Source organism: Botryllus schlosseri, chromosome 3 (genome assembly GCF_051294905.1).
Source record: "Botryllus schlosseri isolate E-star chromosome 3, Bs_hap1, whole genome shotgun sequence".
In the NCBI taxonomy this organism is placed as follows: Eukaryota; Metazoa; Chordata; class Ascidiacea; order Stolidobranchia; family Styelidae; genus Botryllus; species Botryllus schlosseri.
Window position 1 is genome coordinate 17,030,837 of NC_137238.1, and position 13,586 is coordinate 17,044,422.

Consider the following 13,586-nt stretch of genomic DNA (forward strand, 5'->3'; position numbering starts at 1 on the left):
TTATTAAAGTTAGCTATGTATGAGTACGTGCTATACGCCCCCGCAAAACAGATATACGCAAAAAGTCGATGTAGAGCCGCGTTAGTTTTAAAGTTGTTCCATCATGAAATGCGTGATTGGATTTGGTATGGTGCATTGTTATAGTGTCCTATAATCGCGTACCAACTTTCAGGGTGGGAATTCAATGTTTAACACGGTAATTCTGCTATTAAAATTGACTATGCATAGGTATATGCTATGTTCACGCAAAACAGATATGCTTAAAAGTCGGTATTCGACTGCGTTAGTTTTAAAGGTGATCCATCATTAGATGTGCGATGAAATTTAGCATGGTGCATTGCCACAATGTCCTACAACTACGAATCAAGTTTAGAGTTGGGATTCAATGTTAAGCATGGTAATTCCGTTATTAAAGTTGACTATATATAGGTACGTGCTATACGCTCCCGCAAAACAGATGTACGCAAAAAAGTCGATGTAGAGCCGCGTTAGTTTTAAAGTTGTTCCATTATGAAATGCGTGAAGAAATTTGGTATGCTGCATAATCACAATGTCCTACAACTACGTACCAAGTTTCAAGGTGAGGAGTCACATATTAGCATGGTAATTCTGTTATTAAAGCTGACTATGGATATGTACATAATACCGAAAACAGATTTAGGCAAAAGTTGCTATAGAACTGCGTTAGTTTTAAAGTTGTTCCATCATGAAATGTGTGATGAAATTTGGTATGCTGCATAATCACAATGACCTGGAGCTCATTTAGATACGTTTTTAATGTAGTTACACACTCTAGTTATTTTGATGTAAAGAAAAAAATCATTCGATAACTCGATACAACTAGTTAACACGCGTTGATGTAACTTTCCTCATTTGTATGCATAGCCTACGCGAAATTGGTAACCGAATTTTTCGATTAGTTTATATTCCGTATTTTATTTAAAATTGAAACTGTTAAGTACTACTTAAAGTGTTATAAAGTGTGATAAAGTGTACAAGCAGTGTTGGGATGACTCGAGTCATGACTTGACTCGAGTCAGACTCGAGTCACCTTTTCCGCATGACTTGACTTGACTCGAGTCACTTTGCCAAAATGACTTGACTTGACTTGACTCGGCGAATCAGAAATGTGGATTGACTCGTGACTCGGAGCAAAATTCACGAGTCAATTTCAAGTCATAAAGTAATCGGTGTCGATAAAAATCACTGTATCTTGGATATGCTCGGATTGTTCGCGAAACGCTTGCGTAACCCGTGAGACTGAGAGCGACCAATCATTCATTCAATAAGCGTGCATTTCACCGAGCCTCGGTTGTTCTCTCACAAATAGATTGACTGCAAACGAAGTGATTGAAGCTTAAAGCTTACGTTGTCGTAACTCTAGTGGTAAAGTAATAGAATAGCAAAATGTCTATTTCTGTTCTCATCTTACCTTAACCAAACCGATTGTTTTATTGAAATTGAAGTCGAATATAGTTTATATAGTCCTCAACCATTGGCGCAGGCTCGAATGGTATCATATCTATTTGTAAATGGGTAACGTATTGCCTTATCAATTCGTTTCCCTATTCTCTATTTTGGCTGGTAACTATAAACTGAGGCTATGCAATTACGTAGTGTAACAGTTCTACGTATATGTGAGCGATAAAGCGCCTTCTTGCGTGTATATTTAACTCTATATTCGTTCATCGGTTCGGAATCAATGACCAATGACCACTCAAACTGTATTTCAGACAGCTAGCAAATTGCAATGACGTAATCATGCCTCATACATACATCGAAAAGGCAACTTGACTTGAAATTTGACTTGACTCGTGACTTGACTTGACTTGACTCGACTTGACTCGAGTCACCTCCAAAAATCGAGTGACTTGACTTGACTCGAGTCACCTCCAAAAATCGATTGACTTGACTTGACTCGAGTCAAAATGTGCAATGACTCGAAATGACTCGTGACTCGAAGGTAGTGACTTGATCCCAACACTGTGTACAAGTAGAATTATTATTATGTCATGAATAAGTAGTTTACAAATTCATACGATTTTTATTGTTGCGTTCCGGGATAAAATGTAATTTTTCGCTCTTTTTATTTTTTATTTTTTCAATAATATTAGTATTCATTTTACAAAAACGTCGTGTAAAGATAAAGTACTTGAACATTTCGTAGTGCTCAAGTGTAAGTTTTTAAACTATTACCTTGACAACATTTTCAGAATAGCAACTTTTGCGTAAATTCTGTCTTGCATTTAGTTGCCGGCTCTGAAAGCAAGCAAAGTTTGTGGTATTTGCGCAACATAGAAATTTGTACATTTCACGCTTATCTTATGTCGAAAACATAAGTTAGTTAAAGTATTTCGAATCATGGGTATGAATGATTTTAAAAAACCCAAATATGTCGCATCCAAACTTCGTGAATATTTTCGATTAGTTTTTTCGATTCTATCTACTTTAAAGGATTCAGTGTAGAAGTTTCGAAACTTGCATGAATTACAAGCTACATAATTCAATTAGTTAACACGCGTTGATGTAACTTTCCTCATTTGTATGCATAGCCTATGCGAAATTGGTTACCGAATTTTTCGATTAGTTTATATTCCGAATTTTATTTAAGTACTACTAAAATTGCTGCAATACATTTGATGCGTGAGGGGAAAACATAGTTAAATTTTCGTATGCATTTAGTTTCCAACTCTGAAAGCAAGCTTAGTCTATGATCATTCGCGTACCATTAGTATTCATTTTACAAAAAACGCCGTGTAAAGGTAAAGTACTTGTACATTTCGGAGTACTCAAGTATCAGTTTTGTTAGCTTATTATATGCTCAGTATATTATACGTCACGAATTGTGGAGCATTTATGGGGGTGCTCCAGGGTGCTCTTCATTGAGTGTTCGTGGTGGGTGATAAGTTTAATTTACAAAGTTAGTGTGTTCAAATCAGGCCTGTCGCTAATCTTAAATTAAAACGGGCAGAATAAATCGAAACAATTAGCAGAGTCCCGTAGGCTTCAAGACATAGCTCAGGCTGAGATCATAGCCTAATAACGAGGGCCTCGAGTGGGAAGTTATAGGAAGCAAGAATCGTTGTAAAAGTGTTGAAACTTAATTGCATCTGTAATTCCGTCATTAAAGTTGACTACGCATAGGTATGTGCTACGCTCCCGCAAAACAGATTCACGCAAATGTCGGTATAGAACTACGTTGGTTTTAAAGTTGTTTAATCATGAAATGCGTAACAAAATTTGACATGGTACATTGCCATAATGTCTTAAATGCAATTATACTGCCAGATAGTTATAGCGAGAGGGTTTCGATGGTGAAGTACTTGTATAATGCACATTTTGGAGAGATTAAGTAAAGGAATGATCTCAGATAAATCCATTAAATTAAGGTATAGGAAGTAGCTATTTACGAATAAAAGTTAGTATTCTAGGTCTATATTTCTGTTTAATACTGAAAATGTCATGAAGTTGAAGCAATTTGAAATCATAAACACTTTAGTATTAGGTACATATACGCGAAAAGCTACTTTAGTATTCTGATGGAGTGCAAATACTTGTTTACTTATCAACTTTGAAGGCTTGCGCAGTTTGTGGTGTGATACGCAAAATTAGTGTGTTCAAATCAGACCTGCCGTAAACATAGTGATGTCGCATTAGTCCTAAATACACATGATAGAATATCAAGGAAAAGTATCATCTAACGCAGGGGTGGGCAAACTTTTGAGCTCGCGGGCCGCATTCAACATCTGAATCCATTCGGGGGCCGCACTATATAAAATGGGATTATAAACCAAAACGCAATATTGGTATCTGATTATATAGTGAGGACATGGAGATAATATTTAAAACAAACCAGACATTGCTTTGATGATATCGTACACGCGTCAGAAAGATAGTGGCGAGATTTCATAGGCTGGTCGACATCAATAACCAATTTTTCAAATCTATAGAGATGAAAGTCGGTTGTCCCGATTCTTAGAACAGGATTGAAATTTAAATCTGTGAGCAGCAATCTGCTCATAGATTTACTAATTTCACTTTTGGTTCAGTTCCAGGACAAATAATTCTCACAGAATCATAACCATGTTAGCTTCAAACACGCTTCTACTATGTGTGGATAAAATATAAATGCCCCAATTCTACGCATATATAGAACGAATCTACCTAAGACACGCGCGAATCGGTTTTTATAAGCACTTTACTGAAATAGGTGAAACTGGAGTGGCCAATCTGAAATCCCACTCGTGATCCGAATTATGTCAATCTTGTATAGGATTTCTGTGATGTTTAGCAGTTGAAACATTTTAAACTGTGTGGGCCTTGAGATCGGGCTGTCGCGCCAGAAATTAAACATAAAAAATAATATAGGAAGTATTTACCTTTAAACAGTGGTTCTTAATAGTTTGATGGCATGGAAGGTTGCGACTATGGATGAGAGATTTTGAAATGTGAAATTCAAACTAAATACAGAGAAACAATTATGAAATCGTTGGTAAATCGCGCGGGGCGCGAAAAATTTTATCAGTCGAGCTCAGCTTCGCGCCCCACTTCTGCTGCTTTCACGCCCGTCAGTTTGAGAACCACGGTCTTAGAATTATCATGGTGAAATATACTAAGAAATGGTTTAATCAAGTCCGTGCATTATTTCGATTTTGAGTACCCATTTTAGCAATATTTTTAAAACGTTTCTTTAGACTCTCGCGGGCCGCACAGAACGGTGTTGCGGGCCGCATGCGGCCCGCGGGCCGTAGTTTGCCCACCCCTGATCTAACGTATAATGAATGTGATTTATTTCTCGGAAGCAAGTCATTATCAAAACATAGTGATCAAAATTATCGCAGAGCAAAACCGATTTTGCGTAAATTCCGTTATGCGTCTTACTACGTTACTAGGGATTATGTAGTTAGTTACGAAATTAGGTGTGCTATCTTCCCAATCGGTATGGAGCAACATCAAAATCATCACAAAGCAATATCGACTTTTGCTTCGTAACTGCGAGTTAGGAATCGTTAACTTTATATTTTGTGAAGTAGAGAGTAGTTTAAGGGTATGTTAGTATAATCTCGACGAGTGCTATTCTCACACTCGATCATCATCTTTAAATCAGGGTTATCTCAATGATGTTGACTAAATTTACGGCTTCAGAACGCGCTAATTAGATCTAATCGTTATAACGCTGGGGTTCGTGTACAGGCATCGGAAGTGTTTGTATAATTAAAGTCCCGCGAATCGCACGCCTGCGGCTATAGTTCGTTCGATTATTTTCGCTTGGGATTCGCGTATATGCTACTGAGCTGTTACGACTTTAGAAAATTATACAAGGCTATTCGGAACGCGCACATGCTAGTGATTTGTTTCCGTAGCTCCGAACTTGAGAATCGCTTGCCCGCGTCTAATGAAAATAAGTCGCAAAATGTGGAGGCTGCAGAGACCGTAACTTGTATACATAAATTCAAGTTTAAAAATATGGACGGATGAGTTATCTCTGACCAATAGAGTAATATAACTGCCGCATTTTATATTAAGTAATTAGTGATGATGTGTATAATTTTGATATATCATCATATAAAACCACACCTAGATCAGCGTTGCTCATATTATCCGTGAAAATACAAAGTCCTAAATACACATAATAATAATATCTGGTGAATATAGCCTTGCATATACATCATACTTTTTGGTTATCATGACAATAACTGGTTTCCGTTATCGAAGTGTTATTGCAGATATAAATACGCACATAAATCAATTGAATTCAAATTCACATTCACAGAAATGTGTTATCTGGGAGCTCATATTATCCGCGAAAATATAAAGTCCAAAATACGCATATTAATATCATCCGGAGAATATAGCCTTGCATAGATATCATAGTTTTCGCAGTTATGTATAATCTGAATCGGAATTTAAATACATAGTCCTAAATACACATAATAGAATATCTGTCGATTCTAACCAAGGAAAGTTTTGATGTGGAAATCCTAAGTCGTAAAATGTGGAGACTGCAGAAACCGTAACTTGTACACATAAAATCAACTCTAAAAAATATGGACGGTGACATTAGTCCTAAATACACATAATAGAATATCTGAGAAAAGTATCAAGATGCGGCAATCAATGCAGCGATGATATAGCAATGGATGGACGATGGATGATAGGCGTGGCGCTTGATGATGTGGCACAGATGACGTAGCAGATGATAGCCTTAGGGTATGAAAATGAGCGTGGCAATTAGGATGACGTGGCGAAATTTGATTGGACGGCGCCAATTTCAGGTACCCTCACTACTGCTATGCTGTTGCAATCTTCAAAAAAGTACCTCCCTCAGTAAGCAATTTCTCGTAGGCTATGCATACAAATGAGGACAATTACATCAACGAGTGGTAACTTGTTGCATTATGTAGGTATAGTAATTAGTGCAAGTAAGTCCGCAACTACTGTTCAAGGCCTTTTCCTCGTTTTTACCAAGCATCCTCGTAAGGATAGACAGCCCCAATCAACTAATGTACGTGTGTACTGTGTGTGTATGTATGTATGAGGGGTCTTATGCCGCTTGACGAATGAAGTTGATCGTCTATGCCATTCCGAAATCATCAAGTTAGTGGTTTTAACAGGACCTCACCCCGTAGAAACTTCAGTAGAATAACTTATAACTCCTCACGTTTACTCAAGTAAATTAGATTCGCCATTCGTCAAGCGGCATAAGACCCCTCATACATACCCAGCAAACACTAGATGTCTTTTGAACCTGTCAGGATATCTTTTTCTTGTCCAGCCAGGTTCAAATGATATCTTGTGCATGCTTTGTGCTGAAGCACGACTTAAATATATCTTTTTCATCTCCAGTCATGTTCAAATCATATCTTTGTGCAAACCTTGTGCTGAAGCACGACTTAAATATATCTTGTTCTTGTCCAGTCAAGTCCAAATCGTATCTTGTCCATACCTTGTGCTGAAGCACGAATTAACTATATCTTTTCCTGGTCCAGTCAAGTCCAAATCATATCTTGTCCATACCTTGTGTGCTGAAGCACGACATCAATATATCTTGTTCTTGTCCAGTCAAGTCCAAATTATATCTTGTCCATACCTTGTGCTGAAGCACGGCTTAAATATATCTTGTTCTTGTCCAGTCAAGTCCAAATCATATCTTGTCCATACCTTGTGCTGAAGCACGACTTAAATATATCTTGTTCTTGTCCAGTCAAGTCCAAATCATATCCTGTGCATACCATAGCAATTTGTAACGTAGCTACGTTGTAAATTGCTATGTGCATACCTTGTGCTGAACCACAACTTTTCTTGGCCAAATTTTGTCGAATGCTGAAAATATATTTGTTAGGAATATCAAATTCGATTAGTGCTTCCTACTATGGTAGAGTGGTGTTTATAAATGTACAGTAGATTATATTGAACTTTTACTCTCATGGGGCGATTAATCACCTGTGTCACTACCGTATGTTCCACCTAGTGTCACGCTCTTTCTTGCAATTTTGCAGACTAAAATTAAATATCATATTAGCCCGCATCCTCGCGCTCCGCCACCTCCGCTGCTTTCGGTGGTTGGGTTGTATTTGATTGGAATTGGTCGGTTCCCAAATTTTGGAAGGAAATTTGAAAGTCCGCAGAATCCGACTGGAGAATTTCCGGTTCTGCGTCCAAAAAAATTCTGCCAAAATCATGATGTCGTATTTAAGATTATAATTAAGAATGTTGCCAAAATCCGACCGTCGAAATAAATTCAGAATCCGCATCCAGTCCGGCTGAAATCCTGCTACGACTCCGGCTTCTGATCCGGAGTGTAAACGAGAGGCCATTTCTCCCTTGCGAGTTCACATAAGTTTCGGCGCGAAATACTGTCAGACAAAGCGCTCTCGTAATGGAGGCTTACAGCTACGCAGTCGTATGTTAGGTTTTGTTGCGTTCTGGAATTAATCGTGGTAAATTAAGGCTCAACCAACCATATTCCTTCAGAGGATTACTGAAAACTGAACTGTAGATGGTAATTTATATATGCTTGATACGAAACATAGGTATATAGTGAATGTATAATGAAACAAAGTATAGAACCTGGTTTGCACTTTTGCGAATATCGTATAAGTTATTGTGACAGTGCTGGATTATATAATATCATCAGATGGTGGTCGCTAAAATCATTCATTGTGATCGAATGTTCTTGTACTTTTGTCTATAATAGTGTAGTGGGAGCTCAGCTACAACGTGGTAATGCCCATTAGATATAAAATAAGACGGGGGAAGCACAGACGTAGGCAATACCAGAAAGAGTGGCTACGGTTCAAGCGAGCTAGAACCGCCGATTTGACGGGACGGATCGTTTCATCATCGTCAAGTGAAATATGACACGGGCAATTGGACTCTGTACAAAATACGTATCAAATGCTCATCCGGTAAGTCAACTCATAATTTGTGAAGGTTTACCGTTACTCAGTACCAGTGTTGGGATGACTTGAATCATGACAAAAATGAGACTGTAGCATGTAGCTATACCAGTGATTCCCAACCGCGGCCTCGACTCGAGCTAGCCGTCTTGCGTCCCCCACAAAAATTTAAAGAAATCGATTTATGATATAAAATTTATATTTATAAAATTCTCTTGCTTAGCTTGGAGTCTGGAGTTGTTAATTAGGATTGCAGAAAAGTTCTGAGTAGAGTGCTAACGTTATGTCACTACTGTATATAGGTATTGATAACTAATCTACGAATAGATGTACAACACGTGACTCACGGTTGAATACGCTGAGGCAAAACCCAGCAGCAGTTCTCCTCGATTTTACTCTATTTTGTGAACTTTTTATTGATCTAAAGCAGTCACGAATTCGTGCGGCCCCAACTATATACTCTGAAATTCTAAATTTGGCCCTGACACCGAAAAAGGTTGGGAACCACTAAGCTATATATACAGTTACTTGCATACAGTATTTCATTAGCAGTTCTATGTTTGCGTGTGCGATACAATATCGTTTTTTCAAGTTTGTGCGAGTTTTCAAATTTGAGTAATTCTAGATCTAGTTGCGCTGTTTACAAATCCAGTAGTTTGATAAATCTGGAAACTTACCATCTATATTATCCATCTGTTTTAGATTTATGGGTCAAGGCCTTTCGTGATGTGAGGGCAGTTGCAGACAATAGTAGCTTGCCCTCCGCTTCATAAGGACCTACAACGGCCTAACCGAAAACGTCAGCCGCCAAAAGATTTTTTGACAAGTCCATGTCATCTGATAATCAAGGTATAGCCTACACTGTTATTCTGCCTAATATGTTATACGCAGAAGTGACATATGTATAACTTTCATACTTTGTAGATGATGCTGTTCCTTCAAAGAAAATACGTAACCCAAGTATTCAGACACAAGGCATGCCTATACCAACTCCAAGAGTGCGGTCACCTCCTGATTCTGGCGATGAAAGTGTGACAAGCAAAAGTGCTCTTGTTAATGATGCTTCAAATGCAAGTTTGCCATCATCAAGTGAGGAGAGTGTTCAAGAACAGCATGATCCCAACATTGAATGTAGCGGCCAGTTGCAGGGAATCAACCAATGCAGTAAGCTCCTAACACTTTGATTCATTCTCGAATTTAAGCAATAGAGTCGCTCTATTTTCCAGACGATCCTTCATTTGTAAGCAATGTTGAACTGCAAAATTCTGACTGTCAACAACAAGGCCTATCACAAAGTAATGGTAAGTTTATCGCATATGATCAATCCAGTTTTCTTGAATTCAAATAATTTTTTAGCTCCTCCATGTTCTTCATCAACTCCAACATCTGCACACAGTGACCACTCTATATATTTCTCTGATGCGTAAAGACATCAAAGACATCAAGTTGCAGATGAACCAGATGATGGACCTCTGCTCCAAGCAGATGAACCAGATGATGGATCTAAGTAAAGGTCACATCATCGACGACTCAAAAAATAAACACAGTACAACAGCCCCAATCTTGCTTGAAGATCTTATTGAAAACCCCTGTCAAACCGTATCTCAGCTGGAACAACTGGAAAAGAACTTGACTGACGGCGATTGCAAGAAATCTGAACTGGTATGATTTTGTCGATTAGAGCAAACTTAGCCGGAGTATCTAACCCAGGGGCAGGCAGCATACGGCCCGTGAAGTGATTTTGTCCGGCCCGCCGACAGTTTTCTGTCCTACATGATAATGCCCCGCCCCAGTTTGCCGAGATTCCCCACTAATTCCTTACTACGTCAAATTTTAGTGACTATGTTATTATATTATACGTGTATGCGCAGCGTTGCGAGAGTGGAGCTTACGCGTAAGTTCGTTGAAGCGAGAAGACTTGCATTATCGGCATTGACGATGCAATCAAACCTAATGTGGTCTGGTAATCATGATTTTTGTCGACTTCAATGGTCAGCAGGCTGATATTTCCTATTTTTGATTCCGTAACCGCCGACTTGTAGCACGGCACACTTCTAGGTTTTTGTAAGGCACCGCTTATGCCAGGGGCGCCAACTCAAAATGGGTTGTAGGCCACTTTACGAATTTGGTAGAGGACGCAGGCCGCATGAATTCAGTATCGAGATTGCCTACATGACAATGTTATTCTCAAATCCACATTGTATTCTCCATTATCGGCGAGAAATGGCTTTGAAGTGACATTGCTGTCGTTAAAATACATTCATTAGATACGATATATTCCTTGTGGATAAATGGACGAATAATGCATCGATTCAGCAATCCGGTGCCCAAGTACTTAATTTTCCTATATCCGGCCTGCCGACTGGAGAAGTTGCCCACCCTGATCTAACCTCTCGTCAAGATCAACGTTCCATCAAGTTATTTGATGTTTATGCAGGCGCGTAGCCAGAGGGGGGTTTGGGGGTATAATCGTCATTTATGCATGTACTTTGCCATGATGAATTGATGCTATATTAGTGAATTCGAAAAATATCGAAACCCTACTTATTTTTTGGGCTGATCTAGTTATTTTTCATTCTGGTACACACCACTATCGTAAGGCAGAGCCATTTGTATTTTGTACTACAGGTATCTGCTTTGAAAGGACTTCACGGTGAACAATTGGCTTCAACGGTCAGAAATATCATGACAAGCATAGCTGTAAAAGATGTGTGGCAATTGTTGAGCCTAAAAGGTCAAAGAAGCAAAAATGGACCAAAAAGAAGTTTTCAAAATTTAATTTTTACAAGACTATTACACGTAAGTTGTTACTGATATTACAATCGAGATTACAAAACCCTCGATAACAATGCCTTCGAGAGCATTTTTACAGAGTTAGGGTATTTTGCTTTCCCTTTTTGTGAAAGATCATCGCAGCTAAATTGCAAATCGTTGCTGACCACACAGCCTTATAAGCCCTCGTTTGAAGTCATCTTCTACTGACATTGCCGACATGGCAAAATCACAAACAAGTGCGTTGATTGCGCATCTCCGTGTTGAGTCTAGAATGTTTTGAAATACCAATTTTGACACTATGGGGTGATCACATTCGAGAGAGATTGTTACCGCTGGCGGAGATTCCGATTTGCTGCATTGTTTTGTAATGCCCCTGATCTACTTATATTATCTTTGAAGGAGCATGTAAAGTGGCTCATCCTACGGCCGAGAGTACAACAATTACAACCAAAGTGGGACGATTTCTAACTGTTATTGGAGCTTGCAAGGTAATTTTGTTTATGAATCTGACGTCTGTGTGACAGCTGCGTTCTTTATCATATCATTTGACAGTAAGTGAATCGTTGCTACCTCCAGGGCCGCTACCATTCATCTTCAGAACACTATACCAGTGGTTCCCAAACTTTGATGTGATGTAATTTAAAAAAAATTTATAGTTATTTAATTTTGTCAAAATTATTGGTCTTGCTTGCATAAATTTTTAATCATCTCGTTACACTTGCTCAGATTTAGCAGTGGAACCAATGTCTCCAAAACTTTTGTGCCAATAATCCGACACTCATTTCAAACTCCTTTCAATTCACATTTCTACACGGAAAGCAAGTTCATCATCAACTGGTCGCATTCGTACCGCGTGGGGGGGCTCAGATTGCTATTGCCTGACCCATGTCCCCTCTAAGCTGCACTGCGCATGTGCGCAATTGCACAGTGCTTAGTTGGTCTCTGCGCACAGAAAAAATCTGAAGTGATGTCATTTTTTTAGTCGTTATGCACTACTGTGAGTTGGTGAGTGTGTGCAGACTCGTCAAAAATTAGATCTAGCATTGGGTCGGCTATTTCGGTGGCGAACAAGATGCATGGCAAATATGGCTCAATTCCAACGTGTAGAAGTCAAATCATTGAGATACAAAATTAGGGATTTGAAAATTCGCTGGTATATATATTAGGTACATTTTACAGCTAGCTATAGTATCCCGTTCACCAAAGAAATGTTTGAAGCTGGCCCAGAACGATAACGATGAGTTAGACGATCTTCCTGGGCCATCACACTCCAAACACCCAATTAGGGGAGCTCGACTGAACCCAAAATTACTTTGTTGGTCGTTTGTTGAAGTAGATTTTTGTCGTGCTTTGCTTTGCGATTTTTTGTCCCTGTAGGTCTACATTTAAATATGATTAGTAAGATAAAAAGCTGCTTATAATAGAGAAATATGCAAATTGGTGGTGGCGATCACCATACATTGAAAAGGACTACGACTCTACTCAGTGGTAAGAGATGGGTCTCAAGAACATTTTCAAACCCGACAATGGGCCACGGCCAAAAGATGGCGGAGAACCCCTGGTTTATTAGCTTCTATATGTGGGAATTAAGCCAAATTTGGCGCGCAGAGTTAAATCGACAATTTCGTCGAAGTAGATGGTAAAGTTTGACTTGGCTGTCACACTCCACCAAGTTCGTCGTGACTTCCTAAAGACGGTTCGGAATCCTTGGATGAATGTGACTTGTCATGACCCTCCCACATTACTCACAACCAAACACATATAATGTAATCAATCAAAGTAATCAATTCATTTATGTTATAGGACGACGATAAAGGAGAAAACAGGAGTAAGACTGTTATCGAGGAGGCAGAAGTTTTGGCTGAAGTGATTGCACAGATCTGTATCAAGGCCCAATTCTTGCTAACGTATTTTCTTCATCCATGTTTGTTTTCGTGTTCTGTACTGATTTCATACAGAACAGAAAGCCATATACATGCTGATTTTTAAAATTGGCAATTAGTTTTCCTTCTGAACAAAAAGGCCTACCTCTTGCTGCCTACTTCTTGCTAACGTATGTTATGTCAGGGACTGTTATTTTACCTTCATTCTTCAGCCATTTTTATTCCAATTTTTCGTCGAGGTCTAGTCAAGTGCATTTTTTTGTATTTTGAACTGGTACAATACAGAACAAAAAGCCATACATGATTTGTAAAACTGACGATTCGTATTCGTTCATGTGTGAAGTGCAGCATATAGCAGGTTTAGCCAACCAGGGTTCAGGGTCACACAGGGTCGAATTGTACAAAAAATATCTTATAGGATATCGTTGAGGATGTTTATCAGGATATCTTTGAGGATCTCCATCAGGATATCTTTGAGGATGTTTATCAGGATATCTTTGGGGATGTCTATCAGAATATCTTTGATGAT

The 13,586-nt window shown here is 38.8% G+C and overlaps 1 protein-coding gene across 3 annotated transcripts; it reads left to right on the top strand.

Moving 5' to 3' along the window:
* Window positions 1–8,085: 8,085 nt before the first annotated feature.
* On the top strand, window positions 8,086–13,354 carry LOC145435886 (uncharacterized). Of its 3 annotated transcripts, XM_080313149.1 has the most exons (8): window positions 8,089–8,408; window positions 9,102–9,248; window positions 9,324–9,563; window positions 9,626–9,700; window positions 9,756–10,061; window positions 11,028–11,198; window positions 11,574–11,662; window positions 12,978–13,354. In XM_080313149.1, the coding sequence occupies exons 4-7, from the start codon at window positions 9,647–9,649 to the stop codon at window positions 11,640–11,642; spliced, it is 600 nt and encodes a 199-aa protein (XP_080169275.1). In that variant the 5' UTR covers window positions 8,089–8,408; window positions 9,102–9,248; window positions 9,324–9,563; window positions 9,626–9,646; the 3' UTR covers window positions 11,643–11,662; window positions 12,978–13,354. The 3 variants fall into 3 exon arrangements, with proteins under 3 accessions (XP_080169276.1, XP_080169275.1, XP_080169277.1); XM_080313150.1 differs by lacking the exon at window positions 12,978–13,354 and having other exon boundaries at window positions 8,086–8,408; window positions 9,626–9,694; window positions 11,574–11,822; XM_080313151.1 differs by lacking the exon at window positions 11,028–11,198 and having other exon boundaries at window positions 8,090–8,408.
* The last annotated feature ends 232 nt before the right edge of the window (window positions 13,355–13,586 follow it).